A 24,386-nucleotide genomic window follows, 5' to 3' on the forward strand; every position below is an offset into this window, starting at 1 on the left:
TACGATAGATACATACCATTTAGATAAATTAAACTCTTGACATGTATGAATTTTCAGTCAACTAATTTTTAGTATCAAAAGATAAAAATAAAGTAAATTAGATTTTTATAATTTAATTATTAACCAAGCATTTACATGATATATTTAAAATTATTTTAAGAAAATAAAAACCGTTTTAGGTTATAGCGTAGACCGTTTAAGCGGAGTTCTGAATTAATCGTTGATAGAATAAATTACAGCAATTAACAGGGTTAAATTTCAACTTAAATGAACTGACTGTACTAACGGAACAACAGAATCTTCAATGCTACTATGAAATTAGTTATATTAACAAAGTATACTGTCTTTTTTAGTTAACACAACAATGTTGCTATCAACTATTGGACAATGTTTATTTCATTAAATCATGTATAATGATATGAATATAAAGTAAATAATACTTACAGCAGTCTGCGTTTGACTCCTGGATTGAGCTACAGCACCTAGGCTACCGCTGATTTGGTCCGGCTTCAGATTAGCTTCATATGTACTGCTACCTCTACACACATATTAGAAACAACAGAAAGTGTGTATCAACCACAATTGCTACTGTATTTATCATTACCATGTGACTGATTATTTATTAAATAAATATTATAACAGTGTCAAAATGTGTGGTAAGTTTGAAATCCAATACACACTTACCCGTTCTTTGAGGATTCATATGTGACATTCCTACTTTGGGCGAACATATCGAACTCAGAGTCATCTTTATCATGTCGAGTGGGAACTACTGCTGAAGCTCCTTTCAAGGCTATAACAGGATAATTCACCTTAGATATAGTATCAGAATCAGAATCAGAATTTTTATTGCCGTTACAAATGTGGTATACATGGCATCGTCATCTCATACAAAACAAATTGTATTATAAAAGTAAAATATTCATAACTAGACTATGTTAGCTTCAATATGATCTATAACTTCAATCTAAACTGTATGCTGCTAGATTTACTAAGATATTTTTTAAGCGTTTCTTAAACCTAATAAAATCTAGACATTTAATATGATTTGGTAACATGTATATAAATTTTAATACCTATCTCTACAAAAACTATTTTTGGTACACTGGTAGGTACAGTAGTTTTACTCTAAGATTAGAACAATTTCTAGTAAAGTAATTATGTAATAGAGCTATTTTACTGTTATTGTCTGCAAGTTATTTTTAACATACAGTAATACAGTAGAACAAATATAGAAGGCACAGTCAACACCTCTAATTGTCTAAACAAAGGTTTGCAATGGGTTCTATTGTTGTTTACATTACACATTATCCTAATAGCTCTCTTCTGCAATATCAAAAGTCTTTTGGTGTTAGGATCATTGCCCCATACAATAACTCCAATAGGGACAAATGACTCTGGATGTGTTCATAGTATACTGCAGTTAATGTTTCAATATTTACAATTAATCTCAATCTTAACAACATAAAAATGCCTTTTGCTAATTTTTTACATAAAACTTCTATATGCCTGTTCCATTTCAGATTCTCTTGGAGGTGAACACCTAGAAACTTTACATTATCATGGTTAGGTTTATGTTGCAAACTAAAATTAATCTCCTGAGTTTTCTCATGGTTTACACAGAGGACGTTCGCGCGCACACCAATCATTCACAATTGAGTTTAGCGACTAATAGAGAATCATTTACTACATTAAGATTTTTACCATTCAGTAAGATTGCTAGGTCGTCTGCAAACATGTATGATCTTGTCACATTGTTATTTATGGAGGCTGGCAGGTCATTTACATAAATTATAAATAATACAGGTCCCAAAATGGATCCTTGTGGAACCCCTGCTGTAACTGCATTGTATTGAGAAGAGCTTCCATTAAAAGCAACCATTTGATATCTCTCTTTGAGATATGATTTAAAAAATTGTAAAGACAGATCATCAAAACCATAATACTTAAGTTTATCTAACAAAATTTCATGATTTACCGTGTCGAAAGGCTTTAGACATGTCGAAGAACTTGCCTATGACCACTTTTTTATCAATCTACACCATGAATACAGTTCTTCATAAATTTTACAATAGCATTTAGTGTTCCTCTCTTAGGCCTAAAACCAAACTGACTATCTGATAACAATAGGTTACTTTCAAAATACTGAATTACTTGCCTATTTATTATTACCTCAAAACACTTTTGAAACAATTGGAATTATCGAGACAGGTCTAAAACTCTTATGTTCTTTCCGTGTGAACCTATTTTATACAGTGGTATAACCTTTGCCAGCTTAAGGCACCTTGGAAATGTACCATTTATTAATACAAAGATTCAAGAGATAGGCTAGAGCTTCGGCAATAAAAGGTGCAGCAAGTTTTCAAACAGCTCAGAATTAAAACCATACACATCCAGACATGAACTATTACTTAACAAATTAATAGCATCATACATCTGTTTCAACCTTTACTTCAGTAATACTAAAATTCACAGTTAGACACATTACAACTTAACTTACTTAAATAGTATGACATAGACTGACTAGAAAAAGGCACATTAGCAATGAGATCATTTACACTATTCACAAAAAAGTTATTGAAATCACAAGCTGTTAGACTACTTCCAACTTCTGTACTTTTAGACCTATCACTATTACTTATATTTTCATTAAATAATAGACCACATAATTTTAGTTTATTTTTAGCAGATGACACCCTCTCACAATTAAAACGTAGCTTACAACTTCTAACATCGCTTTTATATTTCTTCTTTAATTTCATATAACATTCTTTAAAGTAGGTTATGCCTGTAGACTTATACTGAGCATACATATATAAACAACTTTCCTTAAGTTTCTTTGAGGTCTGTATTATACCAAGAGGGAAGTTTACAATAATCCCTAACAGCTGGTACATACTTAATAGGAAAAGCAATATTCACAATGTTCATAAATTTATTTAAAAAATAGTCAAATTTATCATCTATGCTATTTAACTCATACAGAAGCAACCAGTTAATTTTACTAATTAGAGTGACAAAATACAATGAATTGATATAATCAATTGTTCTGACAATTTTAAAATCTTTTTTGCTTAGAACTATTTACATTGGTTAGCCTACTATTTACATGACTGGTAACGTTATCTTTCCTTGGTAACAATTTTGCATTTTAGAACAATCGCATGATGGTCTGACATAACCATAGGCTCCACTGCAGCATTCTCAATTCTGTCAAAATGTACAGTAGTGGCAATGTTGTCAATACATGATCCGCCATCCACAAAATTCGTACTAGGCCTAGTTACATCAGAAATGGTTGTCCAAAGGTTAAAAACCTAAAAGTAAATCTAAAAACTTAGCTTTCCTAGAGTCATTGACTAAAATATCAATATTAAAATCGCCACATAGTATTGTTATTGTAACAGGAACTGCTTTACAGTAAACTCCATAGTTAAGGAAACTTCCTATGGACTATGGACAATAATGTGAAAATCCAGACTAAAGATCAGACAGCTGGATGGTTGCTGAGAGTTCTTGCGTTGTGTAGTATGTTGTTAGTAATTTTCTGTGTAGATGGGACACTTCAGATATATCTTGTTGTTTCTGACACAGCAGTGATTTGAGAGATTAATATCAAGTTCCAAAACATATTGTATTAGTTTGGTTTGTTCACAATTAACAGTGGAAAAGGTCTGTGACAATTCTCTAGCCTACTGAAATCCTCCATTGTTCAAAAATGAACATCAGAGTAAAAGCCATACTTTTACTCTGCAGTGTTTGTTGGTGTCAGTCAACATCTTTGGCTTTCTACACCACTTATGTACAACACCATCACTCATAATGTTTACATGGCACATTCTCAGATGGATAGAGGCGGCCATGTTTGTGGGACTACTGCAACTCATTGTAAACTGGCTACTTGAACTTGGCAGTGACAAATGTTGCAGCGATGGACTACTGCAGCTATTATATGGCATGAGATTAGAGGTTGAAAAAAAAAAAAAAACAACCTTTGTATACATTAATTTCACATCCTAAAAATGTCCTTGTTGGTTTTAATAGAGTTAATTATGTTTAAAAGGTCTGATACTCACAGAGTGATGCCATCTGAGAAGTGGGTGGGGTCGCATCGTCACTAAGGTCTATGAGAGACTGACCAGGAGCCCCTACTACAGCACCAGCTGCGGCCCCTGCAGCAGCCCCCAATGCTTCACGTCCCCGCATGCTCATCTCCCGGTTGTTCTCAAAACGGCTGTATCTGTGACAGGTTTGGGACTGTAGTACAATCAACTGCTAACATGTTGTATATATTAGGAAAAACTTGAAACCAAACGTTAATAAAGATGGAGATAACGCTCCAAGACGTCAACACTTCTGAAAGGGTTAAAGGGAAATTCAACAATAATTGAATATAGAATGAAATATATATAGTACATCTTTGAGACACTAGTACGAATACAAAATAAGAAAAAAACATGTCATATGTCCTGAAAGTGTACAGATCTCCAAGTGACAGTGCTGGAGTGGCTTGAAATTTATTTTTAAATTTACTTAATGATAGTCTGGGCAATCATTAAAACAGAATGAATGGTAGAGGTGATTTCACCATAGACAATCTAAATCAGAACTGAAAATACTAAATTTGAGGGCTTCCTTGCAATATATGATACAGAAGACTTCACATACTATATAGTAGGGTAACACATATTTCAACACATCAATAGATAGTGTATCCAGTATTCACAAATATTTATTCTGATGATTTCCCAATGAAAGTACTCAGAATATATATGTTGGTCCATAAAGACCAATAATATTAAGTAGAACATTCTGTAAGAAATAATAAAAGGCCAAAAACCCTCTTTGTTAAAAATGTAAACCTTAACCCATTGCGGATCACTGACGAGCTGGGCTCGTCACGCAGCGGCCGGGCCTAACACACGATGACGAGCTCAGGTCGCAAAAGCGGTCTGCTTTTAAATTTCCCTCCAAATAGTTCTTTTAATGTCTAATAAATCGGGCGATCGTCTTCACTTGTCTACTAAGAGTGTTTAACAATGGTCTATGTTTAGAGTTTTCAAAAGTTTTATAAATATCCCACAGATCGCAGTTGTATGTCTAAGTTGAAAAATCATTCATATGAGTTTACTCTCTGCTTTTTAGCGCTTCTGATTGGGTGTTTTTCTCAGTTGTTATTATAATACTTTTGAGGTTAGTGACACAGAACTAAACGACGCAGACGTACATGTTGGCGGGTTTAGTCTAGACAATGGCTCGGATGTTGTAATCGCTTCGCCCGAGCCGCTTTATTTAGACTATGATTCAGACATCATCCCTGCCACCCCGGAACCTTGCCGGCGTGTTATCGTTCCTACATCACGGATACCCCAGCAGGCATGGGCCTGGATATAGATTCCATCTGAACGAATACCTTCACAGCTTAATTTTCTAGTACACAATAGCGAGCGATACAATGTGGCGCACCATTGCTGTTCGTGCGGCCGCTGACCGTAAAATAATTCATGCCCGCTGGTGCCCGCGCGCGCCAAAACAATACGATCCGCAATGGGTTAACCCTCTCCCAAGTGTTTGCCTCTAATCACCAAGAAGGGCAGTCTGGCGCTACAGTCCAATCTCCTCTGATCACCCCTGACTTTATCATTGCTCTCTGCTTTGTGCTGCCATCATATTTCTAATTTTGGATCTGCTAATGGAAATATCTACTGACAGTATGTTGTACACGTTCATTGAATATTTTTATTATGTCTAGTGATGTTATCTACAAATAATGTATGACACATTTCATCAGTCTCTTCATTGACAGTGATTTAGTTGTTTTTAATCACAATATCTTCCAATTTATGTTGATATGTTATAGAATTATTGGAACTATTTATAACTTTCTGTAACTACTGTTTTACTGGCGTATTTTAATATAACAACACTAACAAATATTTCTTGTGCAAATAAGTCTTTGTTTATATTTAGTTTACCTCATAGACTTAATAATTTGTCTAATACCACAATATAATAGAGAATTTAATAATATTCATAACTATGTATAATACGTGGCAGTTTTGTTTAAATAGAGATGTTCAAATAATCAAAACTCCAAAGTGTTCTTCCCTAAACAATTCAGCCCGGTAGCACCATAAGTGTGTGACGGTAATTCGACTGCAAGAGGACAAACGCTTACATGCATTTTTGACCAAAGAGACTTGGGAAAGGGTATCAACCTCATACAGAACAATGAGGTATATAATTCATTGATAGAACTCTGACAATGACTATGCCCTAGATGGATGGTGTATGCTCTAGAACCCTACAACAGCATACACCTAAAAAGTTATACACCAACAATCTTGTAAATAAAAACTAATTGATGAATGTGTTGTTAATTGCTAAACTCTAGAAAAGGTTAATTCTGCCATTTTTTCCAAATATTTGTTGAATTCCAAAAGTTTGAAATAGTTTTCTGGAATATTTTTGAATTCAGGAAAATAATATTAACATTTATGAACATAATAAACATAATACCAATTTAACCAAACTAAACAGTTGTTGTTACTTTCAGCTGAAGTTTGCAAAATAAACTGAAACACTTATTTTACATTTAGTCTTGAAGATAACAACACTTCTAGTTTAATCTTTCCTGTAGTCACTGATAAGCACCTAGTTTATCCAGATAAAAAAATTGAAAGTTTTAGTAAAAAATAAACTGTTAACTATTAAAAAAAATATATAATATATAAATATATACTAGCTGTTTCCTGCGGCTTCGCACGCGTCTCTTAAGCTTTGCCCGTATATTTCTTTGCCTTCAAATAGTGTTTGGCTATTTAATATACGTAACTGTGTCGTAATTGCAGTTTATAATGTGCAGGCGCTTTGATAACTTTTATATCTTGCAGTACAGCCTGGTGGTGAGTTACATCAATGGGCATTGCATATAAACCTTCTACATATAAAAATACAAATAAATACAAATTTTCATAGTGATCGGTCCAATAGTTTCTGAGTCTATAAAGGACAAACACACAAACATTCATTTTTATATATTACTAGCGGGCCCGGCGCGCTTTGCTGCGCATTTCAATAATTTCTTGCAAAAGTTGCCCGCGGCTTCGCACGCAATTTCCCGTTGAAAACAGTACACTATATTCACTTATTCTTTTTCTATCACATTCTAAACATTGCTGAGATAATTGATAGTCGTTCCATCGTGAGCCTCTTGGGCGTATTATGAAGGTATGTACCATATTCCTGCCTCTATCTAGCTGTTACCCACGGCTTCGCACGCAAATCTTAAGAACCGAAGTCCTTATATTACTTAGTAAATTTTTTTTTTTACTATAATAAATTTTAGATTAAATTAGTTATATCTCCGATGCCACGATTGAGCTTGCTTTGTTGTCTCGATCGAGAGAATATGTACACACGGAGTTTTGAGAACCATACTTCTGTCAAAAAAAACAACTAAGGTTGATTTTATAACATTCTTTATATTTGTAGCCAACGTAAGATAGTAATTATGATATCTGCATTACTCTTCTGATCAAGCATGAGCATGGTTTATATTAAATAAATATTGCAGTTAAAGGTGAATTTTTACGTCAAATTTGAATTGTATTATCTGGATAGTAAAGTCTATGTTTAACAGTGATTGCAAAAACAGTTTAAACAAAATTTGTCGTTTCTCTTAAGCTTACTCTATGCTTTAAAACTATAAGTGTAATATATGTTTACAAAGAACAGCTGATTAAAAATTTGAAAAGACGTTAACATATGTTTGCTGCAATGCATTTCTTATGGGTATTTCTGTAACCAGTGGGGCGGAATCCTGAATCGGGAAAGAGATGGGCATAGCTTATAAACCTTCTCCGTGGAAAAATACATATACGTACAAATTTTCATCATGATCGGTCCAATAGTTCACGATTCCATAAAGGACAAACATACAAACATTCATTTTTTATATATATAGACTAGCGGGCCCGGCGCGCTTTGCTGCGCATTTCAATAATTTTTTGCAAAAGTTGCCCGCGGCTTCGCACGCAATTTCCCGTTGAAAACAGTACACTATATTCACTTATTCTTTTTCTATCACATTCTAAACATTGCTGAGATAATTGATAGTCGTTCCATCGTGAGCCTCTTGGGCGTATTATGAAGGTATGTACCATATTCCTGCCTCTATCTAGCTGTTACCCACGGCTTCGCACGCAAATCTTAAGAACCGAAGTCCTTATATTACTTAGTAAATTTTTTTTTTTTACTATAATAAATTTTAGATTAAATTAGTTATATCTCCGATGCCACGATTGAGCTTGCTTTGTTGTCTCGATCGAGAGAATATGTACACACGGAGTTTTGAGAACCATACTTCTGTCAAAAAAAACAACTAAGGTTGATTTTATAACATTCTTTATATTTGTAGCCAACGTAAGATAGTAATTATGATATCTGCATTACTCTTCTGATCAAGCATGAGCATGGTTTATATTAAATAAATATTGCAGTTAAAGGTGAATTTTTACGTCAAATTTGAATTGTATTATCTGGATAGTAAAGTCTATGTTTAACAGTGATTGCAAAAACAGTTTAAACAAAATTTGTCGTTTCTCTTAAGCTTACTCTATGCTTTAAAACTATAAGTGTAATATATGTTTACAAAGAACAGCTGATTAAAAATTTGAAAAGACGTTAACATATGTTTGCTGCAATGCATTTCTTATGGGTATTTCTGTAACCAGTGGGGCGGAATCCTGAATCGGGAAAGGGATGGGCATAGCTTATAAACCTTCTCCGTGGAAAAATACATATACGTACAAATTTTCATCATGATCGGTCCAATAGTTCACGATTCCATAAAGGACAAACATACAAACATTCATTTTTATATATATAGATTATTGATCATTGGTGCAATCTGAATTTAAAAGTAGGCAATGACGTTCTTCTATGCAACCTGCATTACACTACTGATCAAGCACTTTACAATAAAAAATTTTCTAAATTTTAAATGTAAACAAATGTTTCTGCATCTTTGATGAACTTCAGCTTGTGGCGTTTGCCACTTTATTTTGTTGGCCTTGGACGGGGCCGGGAGCTGTTTCCCTACAGCTGGTCGAGTCGTCTGTTTTTTCCTGATGGTTTATCTCTTTCTAGATGTTTCTGTGGAATTCTGCCTGTTTGATTGGTTCTAGTTTTTCAGGTTTTCTAGATATCTGGAATTAGGTTTCTTGCTCTCTTCTCTTCAGGCTTCCGTAGGGCGAGGACATCTTAGAGTTTCTGTGGTCGGAGTTCTAAAAAATCAAAGCTGGCTGCCCGCTCCTTCGACGAACCGGCACGGTGTTTGTTTTTGGTGTTAATATCGTGGGCCCTACCTTCCATTCAACGTTTCACGACCTCGTTTAATATTTAGGACCCAGTCGTTCCAAATTCGGTGTACGAATATCGTCGCAAATTGGTAGCAGACCGTGGTTTGAAATGGAAGGCTAGGCTTGCCGGTGGGAGGCGGAAGAATTCATACACAACTATGAGAGCTAAGTCCTAGTTTTAAGTTTTTAAGGGGGGTAGACGTTTTCTAAATTTTTTTAGTTTTCTAAATTTTCCTTAAACTTGTCTTTTTTACTAAAATGTAAAACTTTTTCGAAGTAGCATTTTCTAATGTGCAGGTCTGAGCCAAGCAGTTCTTGCAACCAACTGCTACCTAAGCCTATTTCTATAATAATTGAAAATGTGAGTTGCAGTATTTCTTAAACTTTAGTAACTTGTTCTCACTAATTATTTAGGCATACCTAGGTAAATGGTTGATATTTTTCAAGCTTAAAATTTACTTTAAACCAAAAATTAATAAATTTTTTTTTCTGACCAAGTTCAACTCTTAACCTATCCTTTAATACCACCTACAGTGTAGCCTCTTGCTTTAAAACAAACCTTGTACTTAAGTTTTTGTACTTTTTAAACTTAGCTAGCACCTTTTGGTATTTTTTTTTCTGACCAAGTTCAACTCTTAACCTATCCTTTAATACCACCTACAGTGTAGCCTCTTGCTTTAAACAAACCTTGTACTTAAGTTTTTGTACTTTTTAAACTTAGCTAGCACCTTTTGGTATATTAATTTTAGCATTGGCTCAGATTAGTCGAAGAGAAGGGCAGATGCAGTTGGTGGCCGCTTATTGTACTGCAGCGTATGAATAGCCTACTTTTTGTTTTTAAAGTTTATAGCTTTCTGGTTACTATTTATTATCCCCATTCAGTTTCACCAGATTATTTACTATGGGTTGGCTTACAATAAAAGGTTTTCTTGTTTTTATATAAATTGCTGTCCTTTCCGAACTTTCACCTCTTCATCTTGAATAATTAAAAATAACCTCTCCACACCAAGCCTTAGTTTCCAAATGCAATTTATTGATGTTATTCATACTTGATTTATTTAATTATTTATTTATTCTTCCAGCGGAATTACACCACTTGTACATGTTATAGGTTAATAAGAGTTTAAATTATTAATAGCACTAATATGATGATTTTTTGTCTACTGTGTTGAATTTGTTCAAGTCTTACAAAGTTTTGTTAAATAGTTAATGTTAGCCTACACACAAGGTAAGTGAAGTGTTTACTGTTAAATTTATCTGATAATTTTTCTACTTAGAAATATGTCAAACTTTTATGTAGGCCTATGCTATTTGAATGTTCAGGGCCATTCAAACTTAAAGGGTTGATTTATTCTAACAGTTTGCAATTTTTTTTCTAAAACTTCTTCAAAACTTTAATGTTATTGTAAAAAATAATAATTCTGTTATAGTCTATTATTAAAAGCCTTTTGCTTCTTTTGGCTAGTGCCTGTTTAATTTAAACAGTTTAAACTTAATATGGAGTACACCTTTAGTTTGAACAATTAATAATAAATAACATAGGCCCTAGGTTTGTTTTGTAATTTTTTATGAAGTTGCAGCTTGGGGTTGGATTTGACTTGCTGACATACTTATAAGTGGTTTAATTACTTACAAAAACTAAACTTTTCTTTCCAAAATGTTGAAACATCCTTTTTTTTTTGCAAACTTTTAAATCTATAGTTTGCCACCTTGAGGGTTCACTGTTTTAAAAAAATACCAAACCCTAGTGGACTCTTTGGATTGATTGATGTCAGCTTGCTTGATTCAACTTCGGGTGTTTAACATACCTAATTTTCAGTTTTAGCATAATTTAAGCCTTAAGTGGTTAAATTATTTTTTCCTTTGGTATTTTGCTTTCTAAATTTTAATTTTCACTGGTTTTTTTTTGGATTCGTTTCTCAAAAGAGATTTTTTTTTTGGGGTGTTCTAAATTACTTACAGTTTAAAGGGAGAGTTTACTATTTAGGACTTGTGTCTTATTCACTTGGGTCTTGTTGAACTTTATGTAGTTACCTGTAGCGCTACTATACGCCTTGCACCAAATATTTTTTTTTGCACTTCTACGGTACAGTTGCTCTTGGTTTAAATTAATTTTTTTTTGTTTACTTTGTTTCCCTCTCTTAATCTTTAAGGATGTGGAAAGGTGTTTTGTTAGGTTTTTGAATACTTTGAACTTTCTCGACCTGTTTGAGAGGAAACAAATTGAGTCTACCCCCCCACTGATGGCAACCGACAATTTTTGTTCTGAAAGCCAAACTTGTTGATTTTATTTTCTGCCAACACACTGTTAGTGATACTGGAAGTTGGTTTCATGGTAATAATAAGGCAATGTACTATATGCTTTTATTTATTTGCAATACTATAAATTGTAATAGTTTTTTTTTAACAACTTGTACTTTTTGCACACACCACAGTAAAGTTGCCCTAATGATTTTATGAATACTTTTTTTGCTGTGACTTTGAGGTGTCCCAAGTCAGGGAAAACTTATTAGGTCGCCCATGTTTCCTACCTGAAGAAATATTTTGGGCCTATCTAAGACCAAAGTGCCGCTGCCGGGACGTTTATAGGGATAGTTTACGGCATAGTGATTTTAGTTTAGTTTTTTCTGTCTTCTTGTTCTCTTCCTTACACGACACTAACACTCTTAATACTTTTACTTTTCCTCTTTTACAGTACATATACACGGGGGGATCGGGGTTTGCATTGGCTGTTTAGAGAATTTTTTTTTTTGCTTCGGCAATTTTTTTAGGCTGTACATTGGGAATGAACTTTATGTTTATTTATTTTTTAACATTCCCTAATGCAGTCGCGCAGCCTGCTATCCTTGGTTCGGGCAACCCATTACATTTTACAACACAAGCTTACATTTTCTTTCCCTTTTCCTTTTCTATTTTTTCTCTTGTATAGTAGGGTCAGTCCGTTGGCAGTAGGTGGAATTCTTCTTTGTTATTCAGCTAAGTTAAGCAGCGATGGATAGGTGTAGTTTTTATTGTTGAAAATATTGTTGAAGATTGTAGTTTGTCTATATATTTTTGTAGTTAGTTTTTGTTGTTGTCTCTTTGTGTCTTTAAGACTTTTTAATTTTGTCTCTGAAGCTGCTAGATGTTCCAGCGGCTATATTTATTGTTTGCCGTTTAGTGTTTATACTGGAAGTATTTTTTTTTACTGTTGTTACTGTTATCCTTTGAAGACTTTATTATTGTTATTGTTTTAGAGGTTTATTGATTGTTAACCTAATTTTGTTAGGTTTTGGTCCAGTTAGTTTTTTGGGTCTCTTTTCCATAGGTTTCAGGGTATTTTTTGCCTTACCTGGCCAACACTTAACAAACTGTAGTTTTTTTTAAAAAGTTCCTAATTAAACCACTTTACCACGACCAAATAATTTCCTTACTCTGTTAAGCTCTTGCCGTAGCTCTACAAACTTTTTCTTTCACGCCTTTTAAGAGCCTGAATTAATTTGCTCCAATTCTCTAATTTAAAAAACTAGTATGAAAAAATTAAACTTTATTTTGTCTTTTCCCACTGGCCACCAAATTTTTTTTTCTCAGCCGTCCCATAGGAGGAGGAGAGTACTGGCCCACTTTATCTAAATTTTGGATATCCATACTAGAGCAATATCTAGCAGATTGCTAACTACAGCGATACCAGTTATAGTCTCTACTCTTCCCGTCCTTGACTTCCTACCTTATCCTTTTGAGTTTTTTTCTTATCACTCCCGGGGTAGAGGGGGAGGATGTGGCGTTTGCCACTTTATTTTGTTGGCCGTTGGACGGGCCGGGAGCTGTTTTCCCTACAGCTGGTCGAGTCGATCTGTTTTTTTCCTGATGGTTTATCTCTTTCTAGATGTTTCTGTGGAATTCTGCCTGTTTGATAGGTTCTAGTTTTTCAGGTTTTCTAGATATCTGGAATTAGGTTTCTTGCTCTCTTCTCTTCTGGCTTCCGTAGGGCGAGGACATCTTAGAGTTTCTGTGGGTCGGAGTCTTATAATCAAAGCTGGCTGCCCGCTCCCTCGACGAACCGGCACGGTGTTTTGGTGTTAATATCGTATGCCTACCTTCCAATCAACGTTTCACGACCTCGTTTAATATTTAGGACCCAGTCGTTCCAAATTCAGTGTACGAATATCGTCACAAGCTGAAAGTATTAACAGCTGTTTAAGTATCAGTTCGCTTTGTATTATGTGTCGTAGCGCAGTCTGTCGGATACAATATAAAACACTCTAACGTCAACAACGATTTATAATAAAAAAATTAATTAAATAAACTATTTAAATTGGACCAAATTTACTCTAGTATGTATGCCTATGTTACTTCCAGGAACGTGTTAGAATCACTGTACAAAAATTTCACGATGTTTCGTGCATTGGTTCCAGAGTTATAACGGAACATACAAACAAACATTCGCATTTATATATATATATAGATATATAAAATCAGTGCTTGATCACCAACTTTTTACAGCTTGTGCTAGTTACAAATTTAAACCATTGGAATAACTATTTAAACATTGTTATAAAACCCTCTTTACACTTTAGATGCTCCACTTTAGGCTTCTGAAGAATCATTTTCTTGATTGGGGGTAACATGAGCAGAATACAATGCCTATAAATATACAAATTTTGACCCAAATACTAAGGCCTACAAATGTATATACTTGTTCAAACCTACAAGTAATAAAAAGTAAAATACATAATGTCTTTATTAAAGAACAAACCATCAAGTGGAATAGGTGAAGTCTCTGTTCAGCCGGTCTAACACTGTGAAGGTTCACAACCAAACCGCTGACTTGGTTGGTAAAATGATTTTACACATAAATTTCCAAAGCAGAAAAAAAATGCTAATATCTGTCCATAACAGATTCTACGAATGAAAAAGAAACTAAATTTATAACCTCGACATCAACCTTTTCAAAGATAATTGAAAGGTAGCACTTTCACAAGATTTTCCCTCTTACCAAAATCGACATGTTTTCATCAAAACAGCCACTCTAAGCTTTCTTGATAATGTAATTGATCAACTTGAGAAAGGTCACTACATTAATTTTTCTTGATTATAGCAAGGCTTTTGACTGCCCCTGGGTCGTGACTTGATGCAGCAAATATTGGATTTTCTATTTGCTATACAAACAATATACCTATCTGGAGGTAAAATCTAACTTGCAGACTCACGACAGACAATGGAGTCACCCAAGCAGTAAGATCAAAAGTACTATTAATGATCAATCAATCAAATCTTTATTGCAAAGACATGGTTTTACATGTATAGCAAACGTCAGTTTTTTTATAACTAAAATTTTTTCATTTACACTACATAAAATCCCACTCAGACATACAATTCAGCATTCATTTTCCATGCATTCGCCAATATTCCCACCTCCTAGTCAATTTTCTGATTGGGCGGTCACCCAGTTACATGCCAAAAACTTGTTGACATCATAAAACGCTTGTGATGCCAAAAAGCGTTTTAGCATGTTTGATCCAATTCGGCAGCTTGTTGATGAAATGAACAAGCCTGTGAGGGCAGATGTTCATAAACCACCGTTTGTTTTTACCAGTTCGGTAGCTATATATGTGCCTCTGGTTTCATATGAATGTATGTCTTGGCCACTTGTCTTGACACATTTAGACATACAAAACAGAGTTGTTTCGAAAATGTAGAGACCCGGCAGAGTCAATAGCTGCAATTTTTTAAGGTTTCTCTGCAAGACTCTCTGAAATCCAAATGTGCGATTAGTCGAATCGCTTGTTTTTGCAATTTGAACACTCTCATCAACTGGTTGTTTGCACAAGTACCCCACAATACCAATCTGTAGCAGAGGTGGGGGTAAATCAAGCCGTAATAAGCCGTGATCAGAACCTGAGTAGGGCAATATTTGCCTAGAGACCTCAAAACATAAATGCCTGAGGATAGTTTGGCACAAACATGGTCAATGTGATTGTTCCATGTCAACCATCAATCAAGGTGTATTCCAAAGAATTTCGAGCTGTAGACTTCTTCTAGTATGGAATCTGCTATCATGACGGCAGGGCCACACTCAGAGTCTACAGGCCGCAGAGCAAAGTTGAATGACATTGGTTTTGGATGTGTTTGTTTTTAAATGGAGGCTGTTGAGTGTTATACACAATTGTTGATTTCAACAAAAGTGCGTTCTCCCACAGATATTTTGATTTCCCACTGATACAGAGAGTAGTGTCATCAGCATACTACACGACTTTTCTGTGCAGTAATGAAGACCCAATGTCGTTGACATACATCAGAAACAAAATCGGTTTCTTACTTTCACAGTTTTAAGGAGTGAGGGAAATACTACTTGTTGAAAAGATAAGTTAATCAGATGTGTTAATGGTCTCAAAATATGCTTGGAGCATTTTTTTAAATAGATACATTGACATAAAATTTAGGTCATTTGACTTTTTTGCTAGGAGCTGCTGAATAATTCGATTTAGCTCTTCTTCAACGCCAGGTGCCAATGCCATTGATGAAACTGGACTCTGCCTTCGTGTGGAATTTACTTGAGACTGTAATGGTCAAGGATCTAGCTCACAAGCCACAGTGGCGAAAAATCTGTTAAACTCATTCGCCACCTCCTGAGCATCAGTCACAAGTCTGTTTCCAGTATGAATTTTGATTGCTTTAAATTGTTTTTCTTTATTGTTTATAATATCCTAAACAGTTTTTGAAACGTTTTTTGAAGAAATTATTGATTTAAGAGACATCATAATGATCAGGGGATAGGGGTACCTCAAATATCTGTCTTAGGTCTGTATCATTTATACACTTATTCGATGATTTCTAAAGTGATGTTAGAAATAAGCTGATATTTATGCTGACAATACAAAATTTCTTATTGTCTTCTCATGCCAGATTATCTTATCTTAATGGACAGTTGGGTGATCCATTGGCATAGCAGTCAGTTGGGCGTCCTGGTGCGGCAGTTTACTCGAAGTAGGATAGTTGGCCCTCAGGTGTGGTAGGTTGGGGCACGTTCATGACAGTCAGGTAGTGTTTGGTTAGGTAGGTTTTATAACTTTTAACTAGACTAATATATTTGTCCTGGGAAGGATAAGTTCAAGATACGAGTATGACATGTTAACCTCAATATGGGTAGGATAGATTAATACAGGTTCGGAACAGTTATGATGAGATTATATTTTTTATATTAAAGAGATAAAAGTAAGTGTGGTTAATATAACATATAAATACTAAACAAAATTTTGAACAATGGAATCACTGAATAGATTTATATAGTGTGTACAAAAAGTGCACTGGTAATGTACAAGCAAGCACTTTGTATTGAAAAATATTTGTAATATTTGTAACTGTACAAAGTTAGCCAAGACCATATTGCATCTTTGGTTGTTGCATCAGATGATGTTGAAGTGGTCATAATAATAACCCTCATGTAAAAGTTCATGACAACTTTCAAGAAAACATTACTCCACATAGAGTTGCATAAATCAGGAACAGAATCCCTATATTTTAAATAAGGCCAAGCTGTTTTCTGTCAATTCAAAAAGGAATAAGTTAAATAAATAAATTTATCAACAACTAAATGGCGATAACTGAAAACCGAATATATAACTTTCATCTTAAATAACAAGAAAACGATAATAAAGACACTTCCCTAGTGTTCACAGCATCTGTCATAGCCTGTCATATCGTAGAATGTATAGTTGAATTTGTAGTAAAAGCAATATTCTCTTAGATTATATGAGAATAATATAAACAGATTTTGGTCTGTAAAGAGTATTACAGAGCAAACAACCGTATGATGGAATTCTGCAATAAAGTTTAAAGTTTTAAATTTTTTGAACATATTTTCAAAAAAGTACTGTTTTAAATCATTAATGTGTACTGAAGTAGCGAAATATTGAGGAAATGGCAAATGAAAATCTAAAAAAGTATGGAGATCTTATTTAAGCATTGGATCTCTTAACATGAACTCATTATCTGGATCAAGAACATAAAGATCATCATTTCTTGATACAACAAACAATCATTATACTTCATCCTATAGAAACCTTATTAAATGATTTTATATACAAAAATGTACATGTAAGGCCATAATATTTTTAGAACAATAAACAAGGTTTAGTGAAGATTTTAAACCTTTCATAGTGTGTTACAAATCTTATTACATAATTTTCTTATGTATAAATGAATATTGAAAAACACGCTTTAATTTAAATTAGGTACCTCAGAAAAATATTGTTTAGAAGATCGTTGACTCGAAGGAGTTCCTCTGTAACTTCTTCATTGGCCAACTTACTGATCAAATCTACCAACCGCTGCTGCATGGCCTTCAACGTGCTGTGTAACTCCTGTAGAACAGAAACCATGTGGTCAGTGAAACAACTTTCAATGTATATGTATGAATAATTCATTCCACAGCTCAAAATCGCTCATATGATTATAGAGCATTCTCACACACAAGATAATGTATTAACTACCACAAATAAATACAACAGAGCAACAAATCTGTTCTCTTAATAAAAAAACTGAACCATAACGTTTAACACGTTCAATGCGGTTGCGGTAGATCTACTGCACGGCTGCCTCGCGCCAGGCGCGCGCATGACGTAGATCTACTGCACAGCGCCATTGTTTAGAAACCCAGTCAGTGTGCTCTCAGCACTCGTCGTGTATGGTTGTCCGTTTTGCAGCAGCGAACGTGTTAAATAGTATTTTTCCTTCTGAAATAATAAGGGTTTTTCCCAGTTTAGAAACAAAGTTTAATTTGAATGAGAAACATTTTGAAATGTACATTCCTACCAGAAAACATTTTTCAAGTGAGAAAATTCAAAAGCTGAAATTTTTGTTAAAAATTGTCTTAAAAGCTCCATTTTTAGCCATATTATTCAGGTTAACAAACTAATCTAAAACAGTTCAGAAAAGTTTCTGCCAAATGTCAAATGTTATAAGATAATCAGATAAATAATATAATAAAGAATCATTAACCTATCAATCAATCAATCACCATATACAGGGTGTACATAAAGTCCTGCACTGGTATAATATTTTCTAAATGATAACAGATAAATAAACAAGATTTGGTACATCAATACTACACCTAAAAATCTACTTTTTGAAGGAACTATCAGTTTTCTGTAATATCATGGGGACGTCCCGCAAGGAGTCAGAAAGAAATCTTAAATAGGAGCATAGGTCAATATGCACATCATTTTAAAGGGCTTATCTAGCAGAGTTTAATGCCGCAAACCACACTCAAAAAGATTGATCCAGTACAAAATGGCGGCTGTTCAAAGGTTTTACTTGGTTACATTTCATTAGTAGCCATAACCCCGGTAAAGCAAAACTGCAACCAAACGAATACTGCAGATAAATACTACATTATGATTGTCAGTTGTACAGAAGTGAATTATGACGTAGGTTATCCTCAAGGGGTACAAATTTGGTCCTAATATATTGATAACGGGGAAAACCTGATAACAGTAACAATTAGAAAGCTCTTATCTTTGGGTCGCAGTTTGGACTTTCCAATTAGCCAGTCTATTCATAGTAGGCTATTCTAGTTTTCTTGTTTTAGTAGTGATGTCCAACCTTTCTATCAGTGCACTTTAGTACAAAAGAGTTTGTCGTATTGCTTGTAGTTCTTCAACTACACTATGTCGCTTGACGAACGTGAACGTATAACACTTCTTATGATGGTTAGTTGGGGAAATAACAGACGATCACACGAGGAAGCATGCCATTTATTTCATGACTAATTTCACGAGAGGCAGCCAATTTCTAGAACAACTGTAGGGAGAACTGTTCATTTGCTGAGAATCCGCAAGAGTCCCTACGCTCAGCAACACAAACTCATGATATCTCTGTTACGTCTGTTAAAAAGATTCTGAAAGGGTCAAATTTTAAGCCTTATAAAATTCATTTGGTGCACAAACTCAACGAAGATGATTTTGATCGACGTATAGAATTTTATGAAACTATGATGGCCAAAATAGATCGCAACAAAATTGATGCAAACAATATTGTGTTTTCAGACGAGTGTTCATTTATGCTGAACGGAAGCGTAAACAGGCACAATTGCCGTTACTGGAGTAGCGAAAATCCTCACTGGATGCGGGAGGCACATACGCAGTATCCACTAAAGGTGAATGTCTGGCTTGGTGTGATAGGTACCCAGTTGGTAGGTCCTTTCTTTATTGAAGGAAATTTAAGTGCAATATCATACCAACGTTTGCTAGAAAATGAAATTACACCAGCACTTCGAAACATGTTTGGAGAACATTACCAGAATATCTGGTTTCAACAGGACGGAGCACCCCTACACTACGGCATTGACGTAAGAGCCTATTTAACCAATATATTAGGATCAAATTTGTAACCCTTGAGGATAACCTACGTCATAATTCACTTCTGTACAACTGACAATCATAATGTAGTATTTATCTGCAGTATTCGTTTGGTTGCAGTTTTACTTTACCGGGGTTATGGCTACTAATGAAATGTAACCAAGTAAAACCTTTGAACAGCCGCCATTTTGTACTGGATCAATCTTTTTGAGTGCGGTTTGCGGCATTAAACTCTGCTAGATAAGCCCTTTAAAATAATGTGCATATTGACCTATGCTCCTATTTAAGATTTCCTTCTGACTCCTTGCGGGACGTCCCCATGACATTACAGAAAACTGATAGTTCCTTCAAAAAGTAGATTTTTAGGTGTAGTGTTGATGTACCAAATCTTGTTCATTTATCTGTTATCGTTTAGAAAATATTATACCAGTGCAGGACTTTATGTACACCCTGTATATACTTAATGTATAAACAAACAAATATACACCTGTACATAAAAAAGCAACATTGTACTCTTTAATTATGATTACCAAAATTTGAAATTGTAATAATGTCATGTTTTAACTTATAATCTTATGAAAAATTATGAGTTAAATAATCTCATGAAAACAAACTTAGATTTCAAGATCAATGGACGATTATTCCATCTATGATATATAGTGCAAGTAATGTTTTTTTTTAATATTCTTTAAAAGATTGTAAAGTAACTTTAATTTGTTATGTATCTCATAGTTTTCGTCCATAAGTAACTGTAAGTTGTAAATAAACTGAACAATAACATAGCACCCATCTTGAAACTATTCACTCACAAGATAGAACAGAAGCACTAAATTTTCTCAATTTAATATTCATAAAATTAAATAACAAGTTTGTTTATAAAATCTACAGAAAACCAACTGCTACTATGCATGTCACATTTCAACACCCACAAAAAACAGCTTATAATTTTTAAATAAATACACTGCTATTGAAAAATTTTTAAATAAAAAACTCTAATGAATAAAGAAAATGAGAACGAAGAATGTCACGGGTTAAGTATACGACTAATGGTTATAACAGTGATATAAGTAACAGACTAATAAAGAATAAAAAAATACAAACCAAAAACAAATACTGAAACATCTAACTACTTAACGATGTGTTCAGCGATGTACTTAAAATGTGGCCAAAATTTTCACTAGGCTCTTACATATATTAGTTTACAAAACTGTTAAAAATTAGGGGGAAAAAATGAGATTTAACCATTTATGAGAAAACAATTAAAAAATCAACTATTCAGGTGTTTACAAACTAAACTGTCCTGATTGCTCTAAATTTTATATTGGACAGACAGGCTAATCCTTCGAAATAAGTTGTAAAACAACGCAATTTGACACAAAATTTCGAATGTGTAAATTTGATTTATTTCCTTTATCATTACATACACCAGGAAAAGAGTTTGAGAACAAAGTAACCTATAAACATGAAAATTTGCTTGAAGCTTCATTTCTATAAAAGCAAAACCGAGTTTTATGATCATGCATGTCACTCACTACTTGGAATTTGGCTGACCGTCAGCGAACATTTTAACATTGGTCTTGTGGGTAACCGTAATGGCAACGAAAATGGCAGAATAAATACATGTCTAAACAATTTGAGTATAATCATATGACATTTTAATATGAGATATAAACTTACTTTGCATATAACCTCAGCGAAGCCTTTTATGATATATACTCCTGCGTGGCATACTCCTGCCTTGTATATTACAGTAGAACCTCTCATATCTGACCTCGGGATATCCGACCATGTGCTCGACCAAACAAAGGCTGCCTATAGTCGACAAGTCTCAACGTGAAACATGACTCATCAGCGCTGTGCATTGTTTTTCTGTTAAACGGCCAGTCGCGTTCTGATTGTCGACGTAAACGTTGCTCTACTTGACTGTTTTGTTTTCGTGATTGTTGTACAATCTTTGGTTTGTGATTGTGTAAAAACCTGTGTTGTGCGATTAGTGAACGTTAGCTATGGCTACTCAAAAACGTAAGCGTGTGTGCGTTACCCTTAAACAAAAACTTGAAGTGCTCCAACGATTGGACCGTGGTGAGTCACTAGTAAAATTAGCCGCAGAGCTAGGGGTCGGCGTGACAAAGACTGGAGAAAAAACCGTAAAGACATCGAAACCTATTCTATGACCGTTGAAACGGAAGATGCTCTTAAAAATCGGAAAATGTTAAAAAAAACCTAAATGTTAAAGTTAGAACTCGTTGACGAAGCTTTTTGGGTTTGGTTTTGCCAAGAACGGCGAAAAGGGACTCCTTTGTCGGGGCCTCTTGTAAAAAAAAAAGCCGTAAAGCTGTTTGAAAAATTGGGAGGAGATGTTGAGACTTTCCAGGCAAGCGAAGGTTGGTTTCACCGCTGGAAGCTTCGCCACGGCATTAGACATGTTGTTATTGCGGGTGAAAAGTTGTCTGCTGATGACGATGCTGCAAAAGATTTTGTAGAAAAGTTTCAAAAGTTGGTGCCGGATAGTAATCTTGTAGCCGAACAAGTATATAACGTAGACGAGACCGGACTGAACTATAAAAAGCTGACATGGCTGAGTCTACAAATGAAGAACTCAATGATGACGAAATAGTTGCTGCAGTTCAAAGCGCAAATAATGAAGACAGCGACGCTGAAGAAGAAGAAGTTGATCGTGATACTGGAGTGACGCATTCAGAGGCTAAAGACGCATTTGACGTAGTGTTGAAATATTTGGAGCAAAACCCGAGAGCTACACCTATGGACGTGTTGTGGGCAAAGAAATGGCATGATTTTTCAGCTAAATCAAGATTGGGTAAATTGAAGCAAAAGAGTATTAAGGACTTCTTCAATTGTACTGTACACACTGTATGTAATTGTTTGCCTTTTTGATTAAACAGTACAGTACTGTATTTATAATATTTTTCGTTGTTACTGTAATATAAAAATGAAACTTTTCCATTTTATAAAAAAACTGTTATTTTTTATTAAAATGTACTGAAAAATAATTTTGTATTAAATAATTTTGCATTGGATACAGTTCGTAATTACAATTAAGCAGCACTATGTGTATTGAGTGGGTATTTTGTACAGTTCTGTACTAATAGTTTAGTGCAATATACGGCTTTTTTTACCCTGAAAAACGTGTTTTATTATTCCTCGGCTTATCCGACCTTTTGGCCGTTCCGACCACGGCCCGGTCCCGTGAGGGTCGGATATGAGGGGTTCTACTGTATAATGGTTTACGTTTCTGCTAACTAATTGAAACAATTGTACCGCATTTCATCATTTATGTAAAATACTGTAGGATTATCAAATTAATATTTGACTGCTTCATTAAAGGTGATAGGTAAACATACTGATTGAAAATTGCTGAGATTCATATATATTTGGATTCAATTCCAAATATTGAGTGGCTGGGTGCTTTCAACGAGTGCAAAATCTGACTTCAAAAGTCCATTGGCCCTGGACTGGATTACTTTGAACAAGACTAAACGTTTGGTACGTCTAGCACAAAAACTCTTCATTATCTCAAAACTTTCAAAGTGACCCTCATACAATCAAATGGATAGTACTAGAAACCAATTTTGACATTGTTAACTCACTAAGCACTTGTCATAGGAAAATTCTGTGATAAGGTTTTCTTAACTACCAGTGTAGAACAATCCCATATTGAGTACACAAAATTTGTATTATTTTCTTTAAATTGTCCTATTTTTGTTTTCTTCATGTCTCTGGGTCCACTGACCAAGCATGTAACACAAGAGAATTTGGAGTTATCTTAGCTCACATATAACTTCATATTCTATGAAAACTTCCCAGAGATATCAAATAAATTACAATTTTTAAGCTCTTTGCAATGAAAGTTCATCTAATTATGATGAAATACGTCAAAACTGAGAAAAACAAATCTCTGATACAAAAGGTATGTTTCAGAAATATTAGACCAACCTACATTTTTCCTGATATATTGTAATAATGCAGAAATCTATAGAACAAGAACAATGTTTATAAATAAAGTCAAAGATTCTTCCACAGATCTACTTCAACCACCTGAGGAAAAGAATGTCCTCCGCACAACATTGATTACTACACCTGGGTAACTTTAGCCGGCCTCTACTACAGACAATAGTGGTGTACCTAATATGGCTTCAGGCTGAAGCTCTGTTGTAAAGCATCATAACATCTAAGACCACAAAGTTGGATGTCTCGGATGTTGCATAGGTATACACATAAGTATACCTCCGAGACCACAATACCACCTGTGTGAGGTATGCAGGTGACACAACACTCTTCATCAAAAATATGACACCTGAAGGAGTGTATGTTACTGCATCTAACTCGCTAAATAAGGCTCTGAAGTATTGCAGAGGAAATAACCTGGCTGTTAACCCAATAAAGACATACAAGTGAGTTTCAATAAAAGAAAGGACCACATTTGATGTAACAACCCATGACCCATGTAAGATTCCTTGGTGTCACTCTGGATAGGAATCTCACCTGGACTGAGCACGTAGACAGCCTCTGTAAAAAAATCAGGACTGGCAAATATGTTGTCCGGCAGATAGAATGGATTGGGAATTTACAGGCACCAATGTCCTTACCATTCACTAGAGGAAACCCATCTAAAAATCTAAACAAGGTGCTCATTCTACAGAAAAAAACCATAAGAACCCTTGCTGGT

The 24,386-nt window shown here is 34.6% G+C and overlaps 1 protein-coding gene across 3 annotated transcripts in view; it reads right to left on the bottom strand.

Moving 5' to 3' along the window:
• The window catches only part of LOC124354103 (TOM1-like protein 2), a 92,520-nt gene that overhangs the window by 20,879 nt on the left and 47,255 nt on the right, over positions 1–24,386 (bottom strand). For all 3 annotated transcript variants that reach the window (XM_046804318.1, XM_046804317.1, XM_046804316.1), the window contains 4 exons: positions 17,580–17,704; positions 4,077–4,240; positions 685–793; positions 445–538 (listed from right to left, as the gene is read on the bottom strand). In XM_046804318.1, the coding sequence (XP_046660274.1) occupies positions 445–538; positions 685–793; positions 4,077–4,240; positions 17,580–17,704 (492 nt within the window). The remainder of the gene's footprint in view (positions 1–444; positions 539–684; positions 794–4,076; positions 4,241–17,579; positions 17,705–24,386) is intronic.

The sequence above is a fragment of the Homalodisca vitripennis genome, chromosome 2 (genome assembly GCF_021130785.1).
Source record: "Homalodisca vitripennis isolate AUS2020 chromosome 2, UT_GWSS_2.1, whole genome shotgun sequence".
NCBI classification, from domain to species: Eukaryota; Metazoa; Arthropoda; class Insecta; order Hemiptera; family Cicadellidae; genus Homalodisca; species Homalodisca vitripennis.